The sequence below is a fragment of the Pseudorasbora parva genome, chromosome 17 (assembly GCF_024679245.1).
Source record: "Pseudorasbora parva isolate DD20220531a chromosome 17, ASM2467924v1, whole genome shotgun sequence".
Classification (NCBI taxonomy): domain Eukaryota; kingdom Metazoa; phylum Chordata; class Actinopteri; order Cypriniformes; family Gobionidae; genus Pseudorasbora; species Pseudorasbora parva.
In genome coordinates, this window is record NC_090188.1 from 31,933,034 (window position 1) to 31,946,482 (window position 13,449).

Here is a 13,449-nt window from a genome sequence, read left to right on the forward strand (position 1 = left end):
CATTGCTTATAACATTCTAAAAACAAAATCACTCCTATTGTAGTAGTACTACAGTGTAGTATAGAAAAAAAGTCTGGAAAAAGAACTTAACATTTGAACTACTAAATTACTAAAATGACTAAATTCAGTAAACTTAGCTATTTTTAAAATTAATTTGACCTGTTATTGTTAATTTTATTTAAAAAAAATAGTTAGGGATGACTCCTAACATTTAACGACTGGTCAGTTGAAGGACTGAACAGCATGACAGCTATTTACACATGATTATTTTCTGTTTCTATAGGCGTTCTTTGAAACTAAAAGGTATGAGGCATCACTTGACACTAATGAAACACTTATAAATAACATAATCTCCAAAACAGGGTGTTTATTGGGTCGTGATTCTTGTAAAACTGGACTCCCAGAGTGTGTGGCAGAGGACAGGCCTCTCGAGGTGGATGACACCAAACAAACAGTGAGCTCAGGGCAGCAGCATGTTGCATGTTTGTGTGTGATCCAGCTCCTGTCCACAGCTGTCACACAGGGCCTGACGTGGCTTTACATTCCTGCTGTGAGCTATAAGACCAGTTCAGATCTCAGTCCAGCAGGTCTGCTATTACCGGCTGGATTTTGACACTATTATTTGTGAAAGTTTGTGACACTTTTTTTGTGTGAAAAATTTCCACAATGGACGAGAACATCCTCTGGGCTACGGCTGTGGTTGATAGAAGAGCAGCCCTTGATAAACGGGAGGAGGTACAGGATTTTTAACAGTCTTTAGATCTTTTACATCTTCTCATTCTGACCATTGTCTATGTATTTTATTTGTATTAAGTCCGGGAATACCTGTCTGAAAAAGTTTGTTTGTCCTTTATTGAAATTGTTTAGAACCGTCGAGCTTGGGCACGAAAGTTGGGGATTTTGGTCGTGGATGCATCATTTGTGGGGGAGGAACAGGGAATAGATTTTATTAATCAAAGTGTTGCAAACATTCAGGTGAGTGAAATTGTAATTATCCTTCCTGTAGTCTTCATGGGAAACTCAAACAGGCACTAACAGTGAAAATTTCATAGGATCAATTCTCATGGAATGCATGGTTTTAACAAAATGTGTAGCTTGAATATAATGAAAGTCGCTTTGGATAAAAGCATCTGCCAGATGCGTAAATGTGACTGAAAGAGAAGTGAATTCTTCATGCAGGCAGAGGAAGGAGTGAGGCGTGAGATCGTTGATCTGGGGGGTGCAGAGAATATTACTGAGCTGCATATGAAGCATAAGAAAATCAAGAACAAGCCCAAAGCTTTGAAAGGCCGAATGGATGTTCCTGTGGTGAGGGGGAACCCATGTGTCTGTCTTGTCTTTGTTATTGTTATGTGCATTTGAGTATTTCATTAGACTTCTTTGTGCTATTTCTGTTTGTCAGGGTCTTGTTAAAGCAGAGGAGTTTTTAAAAGCCGCAGCTCAGGGAAAGATGGGAGTAGTTGAGAAGTTTCTGGAAGATGGAGGAGATCCAAACACCTGTGATGAGGTGCTGTATGTCTGAAATGACGTCGTATCCAGTGTTATTTTAGTATCAGCCAGATATTTTAGGTTTTCTAGTTTTCATTTTATTTTAGTTACATCTTTATAATTGTGTTGTTTTTGAAAATTGTATTAGTTTTTTGTTGTTGTAATGTCTGTATAGTTTTTATTCATTTTCATTTTCAGCTCTATTTTCAATTTCAGTTATTTTAGTAAATCAAATCAAGCTAGTAATACTTTACAATACGATCTCATTTGTAAACCACAATTGATGTATTAAATAACATGAACAAACAGTGAGCAATACACTTTTTACAACATTATTAGTTTGTTTTAATAAAAATACAGTTGTTTATTGTTTGCTCATGTTAGTTAACAGTGCATTAAAGGGATAGTTCACTTTGAAATTAAATTTTGATGTTTTAGCTTACCTAATGGGCATCTGAGATGTATGAGTATTTGTTTCCCCAGTAGTTTCAATTTTGATCATTTTAGGTCAAACCGTTCTTGTCTGTGCCTCACATAATGCAGGTCTATGGTCACCACCTCAAAGAGCATACACAGAGAAGTCCAAATTAAACAATCCCCCATCGTAAGTACACACTGATGGCCTAAGACACGAAATGAGCGGTTTGTGTGAGAAAACGAACAGTATTTATATCGTTTTTACCTCTTGTACACCACTACATCCGACTGATCTGAGGGCGCGCATATTTGTTTTTTCACAAATATGGTTGTGAAAAAAATTCAACGTTGTCTGTTAATATATCGAAATCTTCCATTGCGATGTACTGTACGTCTAAATATGTTTACAGTGAAAGGTAACACTTCCCAAATTTCTGTGTAAACAATGAGAGACGTACACGCGCGAGAGATCCACTTCCGGGGCTTTCCGCGCTTACGCAGACTAAAGCCAGAACGTGCGAATCTCACAACAGAAAACGCGCACGCGCGCCCTCCGATCAGTCGGATGTAGTGGTGTACAAGAGGAAAAAACGATATAAATACTGTTCGTTTTCTCACACAAACCGCTCGTTTCGTGTCTTAGGCCATCAGTGTGTACTTACGATGGGGGATTGTTTAATTTGGACTTCTCTGTGTATGCTCTTTGAGGTGGTGACCATAGACCTGCATTATGTGAGGCACAGACAAGAACGGTTTGACCTAAAATGATCAAAATTGAAACTACTGGGGAAACAAATACTCCTACATCTCAGATGCCCATTAGGTAAGCTAAAACATCAAAATTTAATTTCAAAGTGAACTATCCCCTTTAATGTTAACAGATGCAAACTTTGATAGTAAAAATGCATTGTTAACATTAGCAAAGATAAATAAAAGTGTTTGAAGCATTGGTCATTCTCATTTAAACATACACTATGTAACTTTGTGGTTAAAACTGCCTACATTTTGCAGAAGAATATTGTTTTGGTTGTGCTTCGGCTCAGCATGAATGTGCAGATAAATATGGTTATCATACTGCTCATGAGAACTGTAAAACATTCACTACTAGGCTTAAGAGATATAACACATTAATAGACACAATACTTCCTCAAAAATAAATGTCTACACAACGCTATAACCATAATGAAATGGCCCTTCACAATAGATAATGTTTTACAATAAACTCTATTAGAGAGCTACATATGGCAATTTATCTGTTCAATAAAATACTTTATTTACCTGTTGAGTAATAAAAACACCATCTGAGCGTCCTCAGTTCTCGCCATCTCTGAAAAGAAAAGACAATGTTATTCTTGTTTTATTACAAGCTCTGTTGTGTACCAGTGGACTCTCCTCTGTTTGTCTTGTGTTTAGATTCCTCAGAGGTTGGTGATTTAGATTTATCCATGATTCCATGCCATTATATGTTGTTCACAAAACTGTTTGTCTTAGTTTAAAAAAACGGCACTCCATCGGGCTGCTCTGGAAAATCATGCTAAAATACTGGACAAATTGCTGGACAAAGGAGCTGATATCAACTTTAAAGACAGGGTGAGATCATTATAAATGTGTTTTTACATTTTATTTTACAGTATGTGCACTTACCCAAGAAAGTATTTGTAATATAAGGTAACTACATGGGTTAAAGTTTAGGGTTAGGTTCAGGATAGTTATAACCCAGTTATTGTAATTGTTATAATAGGCCAGGATTCTAAAATAAGTGCTAACATGTTTATGAAGTGTTTATTAAATCATGGTGTTGTGATTGTGTTGATTTGATTTAGTTTTTCTTTGGTTTAGCTGGATTGCAGGGCTGTACATTGGGCTTGCAGAGGTGGAAGTCTCTCAGCACTGAAAGTTCTTCAGGACAGGGGAGCAGATATCAACGTCAGAGACAAAGTGAGAATTTTTTTACTGGAAGACAAAAAATACTGTACAGCAAGTATAAAAATAAGCTGCTGTATACATGACATGTTGAAATCTTTTTACTCTTCATACAGCTGCTTAGCTCACCTTTACATGTAGCCACACGGACAGGTCACAGTGACGTGGTCCAACATCTTCTAGCCTGTGGAATCAATATTAATGCTAAAGATTGGATAACAGATTAATAATTCACGAGAAAACAAAAATTATACAGATCGTGTAAATGATAAGTCAGTTTAAACATTTATTTTCTCTTTTAAAGGAAGGAGACACAGCTCTACATGATGCTGTCAGATTAAATCGATATAAAATTGTAAAACTCCTCATACTGGCAGGAGCAGATATGGAGATCAAGAATGCTGTAAGGTCATGCTGGAAGAGGACAAAAATATAATAAAATATAATGCAATTTATAATCTAAACAGCTGGACATAAACACTTAATTTATTTGTTCCAGGAGGGCATTACAGCCACTGAACAGGTGAAGCAATGGCAGTTTGACACTAAGGAGACACTGGAGAAATTGGAACAGATGAGGGAGGTTGATCTGGCCTAACAGACAAATGGAGAAACGTTGGATTCATTAGAGCTGCTGTAAACGGGTGCATGACTGAGAACAGCCTCACCGCTGCGAGTAATTATTTGATTTCTCTCTTATATAATGGTGAACGTACCTGTCCTCACTCAGTATACTGAATGAATGAGGAAAGACTTGAATCAATTTATATAAAGAAAAAAGGCTTATATTTTTTTATAAAACACATTAAAAGTTATTTGCATTACCTTGATCATGTACAGTATCAAAAACAAAACTGTCAAATCGATCAATTGCTAATTCATAAATAATAACATCTAACATGTTTAAAAAAAATCTTTAAGTGTGCCCTGGTGCCATGTGTTCTCCAGGTAAGCAATGCACACACACCCAGCCATCCATGTGATGTAAAAGAAAACGTGATTCATCAGACCAAGCCGCCTGCTTCCATTGCTCTGTGGTCCAGTTCTGATGCTCACAGACACAGGTCAGCATGGTGACCGCATGATGACTGGTCTAGGCTAGACAGCCCCATAGGCAACAAACTGTGATGCACTGTGTAATCTGATGCATTTCTATCAGAACCAGCATTAGCTTCTTGAGCAATTTGAGCTACAGTAGCTTGTCGTATCATAGGGGCCAGCCTTCGCAACAATGAGCCTTGGCCGGGCATGACCCTGTTGCCGGTTCACCACTGTTCCTTCCTTGGACCACTTTTTATATATACTGACCACTGCAGACCGGGAACACCCCACAAGAGCTGCAGTTTTGGAGATGCTCTGATCCAGTCGCCTAGCCGTCACAATTTGGCCCTTGTCAAACTCGCTCAAATCCTTACGCTTGCCCATTTTTCCTCCTCTTAATCCTAACACATTAACTTTGAGGACAAAATGTTCACTTGCTGTCAAATATCACCTGTCAGCGGTCATAATTTTATGACTAATTGGTGTATAAATATATAAAATATATGCCTAAATTTTACTTATGTAAATTTTAAACAGGTTATCATTTTAATGTATTTTAATTCTTATTATGAATATCTTAATATTGTTTATTATATTTATAAATTACTCAGGTGAAAATGTAACTTAAAATTGTGTGGTTAAATTATTGATGCCATATTTTAAATGTCAGGATGGTTGGCAGTGGCACTATAGATATTTTTTTGATGGAATTTTTTTTAATAGTAATTTATGAAATGAGAAATGCATGCACAACATTTGATCTTACTTTTGCATAACATGACTTTCATATGAAACATATGTAGCATGTTATAGTTTTGTCAGTGGCTAATTGTGCCAGTACAGGTTCATTGCTGCAGTTTCCTGATGTAAAGCACATTTATCCGATAAAGCACATGCGTCATCTGAGATTTATTATATAATGGCAATTTGACAGAGCCTGAAAGCAAACATTTAATATATGATTGTTTATGAATCAACAGTCCAGCTCGTTTTGCTTTGTAGTTGGTTACTCAGTGTGTGTTTTGCTGCTGTATTAGAGATATAATCCATGGCCTGGCTCATCCAGTCCTACAACTGATCTCTTGGCCTGGTGTCATGAAGGGTTTCCCCTGTGTGTCACTGATAGAAACACCAGTGTGCCTGTGAATTATTTGTTTTAAAACGCCCAGTTGTTCTATGATTAGAAAGCTTGTAGTCACACACGGACGTGAATTCATTTAGTGGTTGAAGCTCTGGATTCCTGGATTGCAGGCCATTCTGTGTCCTGTTAATATTGAGATGGGATAACAGGCTACATATGTTTAAATATAAAATGTTATGCTTTCAAATCGCTCAACACTGTACTTTGATGGCATACACAGATCGGCCTGCACAGCGCCACATGAAGCCAGAACACGCCTAATGATTTCGAAAGGATCATGTGACACTGAAGACCGGAGTAAAGGCTTCTGAAAATTCAGCGTTGCCATCATAGGAACATTAATTGTCCTATGTAAGATCTGAATACACAAATAAAATGTTATCATGGGAGAATAAGCATGACAGAAAAGGCAGCAAAATGTAGATCAGGTGACTTTTTTCTGACTTTTATTTCACTTTTTTTTTTTTTTGTCAGTCTTTGAACTTTGCTCAAATAAATAACAGTGCAAAATTATTTTTGGTGTCAGTAAATTTTATATGATCGTGACTAAGGCTTGTGTCTGACACTGCGGATGATGGGAACAGTGAACCATTAGCAGTCAGTTTGGAAAATAATTAAACGCACATAAATCAGTCATCAAACATTTAAAGTGAATGCATCACTTGACCCAATACATTTTAAATCATTTCAAATAGTTTTCTGTAATGCACATGGGCAGTAAAACCATTATTTCACAATATTCTAAAGTGTTAGTAAATCATATGTACTCTTTTTAAATTAATTAAATTAACAAATAAATAAAAAATTTAAGACAAGCTGCTGAACATTTTCCCTCACCGCTGTTGTACATCGGTAACAAGATTTGAATCCGGCAATACTGACATTTAATGCATTAACTAAGGCAAATGTGCAATAAAGAAAATGTTAATTTGTAACACAAACAGCCACAATAGTAAAGATCAAACATACTGTGAGTGATACAATCGCAGACGCAGACTCACAAAGGCAGATTGAGTTCATTTCCCAAAAACATCTTCATCTGACCACACTTCCATACCTGCAGATGCTGACTTTATCCTTGCCTCCATAACAAACGTCCATAATTGTGTGATGTTTTAAGCCACAGAGGAAACCAAGGCAGAGCAACAATGCGAGCGAAATAGAGACGTGAGGAATGGAAACACTTTCATCCGTCCCTGAGGGTTTGATGGGTCTCACATATTTTTGAGCTCTGTTGTGTGGTGAAGGCAGAGATCACCCCTGAACACAGATCCACAATCGCTTTACTTGTGACTGACGATCCGTAATGTACTCGGGGGAGCCTGAGTAAGGGGTGCTCTCACTGAGGTCAGTTTGTCATACAGCGAGGCCGCGGGCAGTGGATGCTGAGTTCTTGGCTCTCTGTACCACAGCCTGACACTTTTCACGTTTAAGAAGCTTGTTGTTCTCAAACACTCCCTCATTCCGTGGAGCACCATGGGAACCATCTGGGAAAGTCAGCAGCCCTATAAGGAAATACAACCACATTTATCCATGCTATAAATCTAAACAAACACTGGCACGTTCCAAAGATGTCAAATGAATGTAAACCCCCTAGAGATACATTCTATATCGTGATATAAAAATATCATTGGTGTAAACGATGTGATATGCGATTTATTTATTTATATATATATACATATATATATACATACACACACACACACACAATACAGGCCAAAGGTTTGGACACATTACTATTTGTTTTTGAAAGAAAACAAATAGTTCTTCTGCTCATTAGGCCTGCATTTATTTGATCAAAAATACATTTTTTTTTAATATTGTGATATATTACAATTTAAAAAAATTTGGTTTTCAATTTATTATGCTTTAAATTATCATTTATTTCTGTGATGCAAAGCTGAATTTTCAGGATCGTTACACCAGTCTTCAGTGTCACGTGACATCCAGTCTATCACATGATCCTTCAGAAATCATTCTAATATTCTGATTTATTATGAGTGTTGGAAACAGTTCTGCTGCATAATATATTTGATGAAATAAAGGTTCAAAAGAACTGCATTTATTCAAAATAAAAACATATTTTCAAATAATATAAATTTCCTTTACTATAATGTTTTTTTTTATCAATTTAACACATCCTTACTGAATAAAATTATTGATTTATTTAAAAAAAAAGAAAGAAAAAAATGACTGACCCCAAATTACTGACCAGTAGTGTACTGGTATATTGTTGTTACAAAAGATTTCTATTTTTAAAACATTGCTTCTTTTTTACTTTTTATTCATCAAAGTATAACAAAAAAGGTATCACAGGTTATGAAAAAAATATTAAGCAGCAGAACTGTTTCCAACTTTGAAAATGAATCATCACATTAGAATGATTTCTGAAGGATCATGTGACACTGAAGACTGGAGGAATGATACTGAAAATTCAGCTTTGCATCACAGAAATAAATGATCATTTAAAGTATAATAAATTGAAAACCAATTATTTTAAATTGTAACAATATATCATGATATACATTTTTCCCCCTGTATTTTTGATCAAATAAATGCAGGCTTGATGAGCAGAAGAAACTTCTTTCAAAAACATTACAAATTGTAATGTGTCCAAAACTTCACGCCCAATTTTCCAGTTTTTGATTTGTTCAAAAAGTTTGAAATATCCAATAAATTTAATTTCACTTCATGATTGTGTCCCACTTGTTGTTGATTCTTCAAAAAAATTACAGCTTTATATCTTTATGTTTGAAGCCTGAAATGTGGCAAAAGGTCGCAAAGTTCAAGGGGGCCGAATACTTTCGCAAGGCACTGTATAATATATATATATATATATATATATATATATATATATATATATATATATATATTATATAATGAGATTTAGTTTTATTTAGTTTTAATTAAGGTCAAATTCTGTCATCATGTACTCACCCTCATGCCATTTGAATTTTTTCGGATTTTAATTTAACTTAAAATCACAAATGAAGATATTTGCGAAGAAACCAGAAAAAGATTTTTGTCCCTCCATTTAAAGTCCATTCCTCTCAAACTTAAAAGACCAAAAAATGTCAAAGGCTGTCACGTCAGAACAAAGAAAAACTGGTGCGAGGACTCAAGTGCACTAAGGTGAAGGTAAAACGTAAAGTCAAAACAAAACCCATGAGGGGAAAAAACATAATAAGAATAACAAAATACAAAACTGAAACAAACCAACAGAGATCACAGGGAACCGGGAGACGTAGACGATACAGCGATCCGACAAAGACTGACAAACACAAGGAGCTTATAAAAGGGAACAAATGAGGCAGGGAATGAGGGAACACAGGTGGGGCAATTTAAACCAATAATGAGATAACAAGGGGGAAGAGATCAAACAGTGCGTGCGTTTACATGCACGTTCTTTAGCCGATCATGCCCAATAAGCCGACAATGAACATGGTCATGTAAACGCGGTAACCCGTTTTCTTTTATCGGAGTAATGTCATAAACGGCGTAAGCATAAACCGGTCGGGACAGGTAGTTTTCTTCCTCTTACCTTGATTTCGCGCTGCATTTAAACGCATTAACCTGCTTTCTGTCAGCTTACTGGAGTGTGCATGTGTGATAGGTGACAAAAACGCAAACTTAGAGCAGATTTAGCCTGATTGCATTGATCATCACACAAGCACAAGCGCTGCCTCAAAGTGCAACGGCACTCCTCAAAGTGAAAGCGCAAACATCATTTAACCTCCTTAGCTCTGGGATCATTTTTGGGGATTTCCACCCGGATTGGCCTAACCAAATTGAAAAGCTTCCCATACCCACATACAGTGGTCTATATACACAAATTTGGTGTAATTTTACAGGAAACCCTTTGAAGTTAAAAAACTACAGACATTACGGATGGTAAATGGACTGCATTTATATAGCGCTTTTAACGCTTTGACACCTCAACACTTGGTCAGGTGGAACCGCCCCACTCGGATGTGCGAGTCTATCGGTTAAGTAGAGAGGTTTAGATAAAGGGGTTTGAGTGATCAATATTTATACATTGTAATCCACATTATATTTGACTTGCAGCAGCAGTGAGAACTTTTGTAATTATACTTGTGGCCGATCACTTTTAAATGTATCATTATATTTAAACTGCAAACACATGAGGAGAGTCTCTGCATTAAAGACCCACGAATGGCAGGTCAATGTGCTACTACATTCCTCTCTGATATGGTAGGAAATTAATTAAATGTGGACGATTTGAACTGTGATGATGATTGACAGGGCAGTATAAAGGGTGATGAGATGCATGCAACTAAGCAATAGAGTCCGTTATAGATAACAAAGTAGTATGTCCCAAAGCTTGCATAGCCATTTTTTTTGCTAGACACTCAAAAGTATGTACTTTTTCTTCACAAAAAGAGTAAATATTTTTAGGTTGTAGTATAAGTAGGCAAATTGGGAACTGGGTGTTATCCTAGCTTTACACTCACACTGAAATTGGCAAAAATTAACATCATAACAATGACACTGAGGCGAAACAGATTTTGTGACGAGACATTTTAGACTCGCAAAATCCCCTAATATATATATAGTGTGTGAGTACTGCATGAGCAAAACTATTTAAGTTTACAGAGTTTCAGTGACATTACTACATTAAACTACTGATATTGAATATAATGTATAGTAATGCAATTGGGGAATAGTTGTGTGTCCTGATAATAATGTAATAACAATCAAATTTTAATAATAATAAAAAAAGTAATACTTTTTTTTGTTGCTTAAAATATTGTGATAAATATTGTCGTAATGACGTGGTAGGATAGCATCACGATAGTATCAAATCATGACACAAGTGTATCTTTACACCCCTTAAACCGATTGGGAATACAGTCTGATTCAAGAATTTACACATGCTTCATTTTTTCCCCCTGTTGACTAGATTGTTTCAGGCCTGCAACACTATCAATCCGATCAGAATTTAATTTGGGTCAAGCTTGAGTCTCATTAGTGTAAATCTAGCTATTGTAAAATGAAGGGAGGAATATTTACCATATCCTTCTACACGGCCACTTTTGAATTCCCCTTCAAATTTCATCCCGTCAAACCTGCTGAAGATTCCGACGCCTTGGAATTTTCCCTGGGCAAATTCACCCTCGTACCTGTTGTTAAGAAATGGTTTTGTTTTCCATGTAGTCTTACAGTCTCACTGCAAACGTGTTCATCTCAGTTTAAGTAGGTACACTTTTTAATCTGATCACACAGTCACTCACCTGGATCCATCGGGAAAGACTAACACCCCTGATCCGTGGAACAGGCCATTCTCAAAGTGACCTTTATAACAGGTGCCATCAGCAAACTTCAGCTCACCCTTACCATGTCTCCGACCTGCACAGCAGACACATTGATTCATAATTTAACACTGAGGTTATCCAATATACCAATTCTATTCTTTCTATCACCACCATTTCTACATGTTATGTCAGATTTCATGCCGAAATAAACTTTTTTTTTTTAAGGTTTCAAGGTTTGTGTCTCTTGTCAGCACTCTCAGATATATAGTACTTACATTTTAGCAATCATGGTGTCATCCAACACTCAAGTTATATATATATATCCATAATTTTAAGTCAGTTGGTAGCTGGCAATACAATGTAAGAGTTGTCAATATTATTCTAGAATAGAATATTTAGATATAGATGTATAGAGTTGTTTTCATATCTCACAGAGATGACCCATATAAGAGTAATCCAAAACAAGTCAATAATACATAACCTTTTCATTCATTTTGAATGTAGCCTCTATTATGTGAATACATTATGAAAGCAAAAATGGAAAATCTAATATATTGAACAAAAAAAAATGTTTTGGCAAATATAAGGCCATTTAAAATACATGTGATGACCTGCCCCATTTATGAAAAAAGCAGTGAGAATTTAAAAGTGATGCAAAGTGTGCAAGAAATGTCTTGCCTTCCTTCCATTCTCCGGTGTATTCTTCTCCACTGGAATAGGTGAAGGAGCCCCTGGTTAATGTCATACCTCCACCAAGCTGCAGACAAAACATATTAAATAGGCAGAATTAACATAATAGAATCAAATGATGATAAACAGAGGTAGACCAAACCAATATGTACAATACAAATAATAAATGTACATCACCTATGCCCACACACAAACGTATTGAGCTGTATAATAATGCTGAGTCTAATGAATCAGAACTCATGGTAATTCACTTTCCACCAGCACTGTATCATTAATAGTGCAACGCATCATTTACACTGAACACGTTACAACATTTATGTACTGAAATAAAGCAGCGGCGGCGATGACGTCACTCCGCCTCTTATTCTCAGCCCGTGTAAACCCGCGCGCTGTATTTTGACGCTATAAGAGGGCGATTTCATTTACCTGTGATGTTTCTATGCAGTCTCAAGAGCATGAAACCCCTTCGCTTTGTTCCAGCGGATTCGTAGAGAGAGAGAATCTGGTTCTGGTTCGCAGACGCCGGTCTTACGGTTCCTCTCTGAATCTCTCTCTCCTTGAAGATCTCGCGTTGTTTTACTGTGTGCTTCTCTCAGCGGTGGAAGTGGACTGAGCGCTGATTGGCTGAGCAATGGCTGGGAATGTGATCTGTGGAACGCGATATGGACGCCCCTTCTCACTTGGTAAACTAACGTTACGCATTAAATTAGCACAGTTTCACCAACAGGTTTTATTATCGTGGTTACTGGTTTACAAACACAATTATTTACCTCACCGTTGATTTATTTGAAGCAATCAATATTATTTACAGAAATAAATCATTGTTTTTTTTTATGAGAGATGGTATTTACATAGCATTGTTAATCAGCTGATAAATGACAATAGTCGGTTTTATTCCTTAGAATTCTCCAGAAAATGTGATTTTGTGGCTTTGTTATTTGAATATAAATATAAAATTCCTAGTGGTATTAAAACTATATTGTAACGAGAACAACCCGTCCTATCAACACTTATTTCAATTGAAGGAATTTTGACTGACAAATTCAATAACACTTTTGTTCTTAATCTTATGAACATAAAATCTATTCCAGTAATATTTCAAGTGTTATACAATATTAATATAGGTGTTATATAAAATTAATTGGAGAGTGTTCAGGTCTCTTAGAACAAACAAGATGAAGTTACATTTAAAATATCATGTTACCCCTGTAATAGCGTACTCAATAAGTCGAAAACAGAAGATAAATGCACTTTCTGTGATGTAAAAGAGAAAATTGTACATATTGTGTGTGTGTGTGTGTGTGTGTGTGTGTGTGTGTGTGTGTGTGTGTGTGTGTGTGTGTGTGTGTGTGTGTGTGTGTGTGTGTGTGTGTGTGTGTGTGTGTGTGTGTGTGTTTTGCTTTTTGGAATGGAGTTATGTATAGGCCTCTCACACTGTAAAAATGTTTTGTTGGTTTAACTTAAAAAAGTAAGTAA

The 13,449-nt window shown here is 36.2% G+C and overlaps 2 protein-coding genes across 5 annotated transcripts; one reads left to right on the plus strand and one right to left on the minus strand.

The window, feature by feature from the left end:
- The first annotated feature begins 321 nt into the window (after window positions 1-321).
- Window positions 322-6,354, plus strand: ankrd2 (ankyrin repeat domain 2 (stretch responsive muscle)). Of its 4 annotated transcripts, none has more exons than XM_067421979.1 (8): window positions 322-1,308; window positions 1,403-1,507; window positions 3,397-3,495; window positions 3,745-3,843; window positions 3,945-4,042; window positions 4,132-4,231; window positions 4,328-4,472; window positions 4,777-6,354. In XM_067421979.1, exons 1-7 carry the CDS (start codon window positions 1,174-1,176, stop codon window positions 4,424-4,426), a joined length of 735 nt encoding a protein of 244 aa, XP_067278080.1. In that variant the 5' UTR covers window positions 322-1,173; the 3' UTR covers window positions 4,427-4,472; window positions 4,777-6,354. The 4 variants fall into 4 exon arrangements, with proteins under 4 accessions (XP_067278080.1, XP_067278082.1, XP_067278083.1 ...); XM_067421981.1 differs by having other exon boundaries at window positions 6,231-6,354; XM_067421982.1 differs by having other exon boundaries at window positions 322-975; window positions 1,180-1,308; window positions 4,328-6,354.
- A 170-nt stretch (window positions 6,355-6,524) lies between these two features.
- Window positions 6,525-12,576, minus strand: morn4 (MORN repeat containing 4). Its single transcript, XM_067421983.1, has 5 exons — window positions 12,400-12,576; window positions 11,962-12,040; window positions 11,263-11,377; window positions 11,042-11,151; window positions 6,525-7,515 (listed from the first exon to the last, which is right to left on the minus strand). Exons 2-5 carry the CDS (start codon window positions 12,026-12,028, stop codon window positions 7,367-7,369), a joined length of 441 nt encoding a protein of 146 aa, XP_067278084.1. The 5' UTR covers window positions 12,029-12,040; window positions 12,400-12,576; the 3' UTR covers window positions 6,525-7,366.
- Between the last annotated feature and the right edge of the window lie 873 nt (window positions 12,577-13,449).

Bases quoted from the DNA above. Each gene is read 5' to 3' on its own strand.
- ankrd2 (XM_067421978.1), top strand. From the start codon at position 1,174: ATGCAGGCAGAGGAAGGAGTGAGGCGTGAGATCGTTGATCTGGGGGGT. The intron at 1,309-1,402 runs GTGAGGGGGAAC...TCTGTTTGTCAG, and splicing joins GCCGAATGGATGTTCCTGTG to GGTCTTGTTAAAGCAGAGGA. The intron at 3,496-3,744 runs GTGAGATCATTA...TCTTTGGTTTAG, and splicing joins ATATCAACTTTAAAGACAGG to CTGGATTGCAGGGCTGTACA.
- morn4 (XM_067421983.1), bottom strand. From the start codon at position 12,028: ATGACATTAACCAGGGGCTCCTTCACCTATTCCAGTGGAGAAGAATAC. The intron at 11,378-11,961 runs GCAAGACATTTC...TCTGCTGTGCAG, and splicing joins CACCGGAGAATGGAAGGAAG to GTCGGAGACATGGTAAGGGT. The intron at 7,516-11,041 runs GTAAATATTCCT...ATTTCCTTATAG, and splicing joins TGGCCGTGTAGAAGGATATG to GGCTGCTGACTTTCCCAGAT.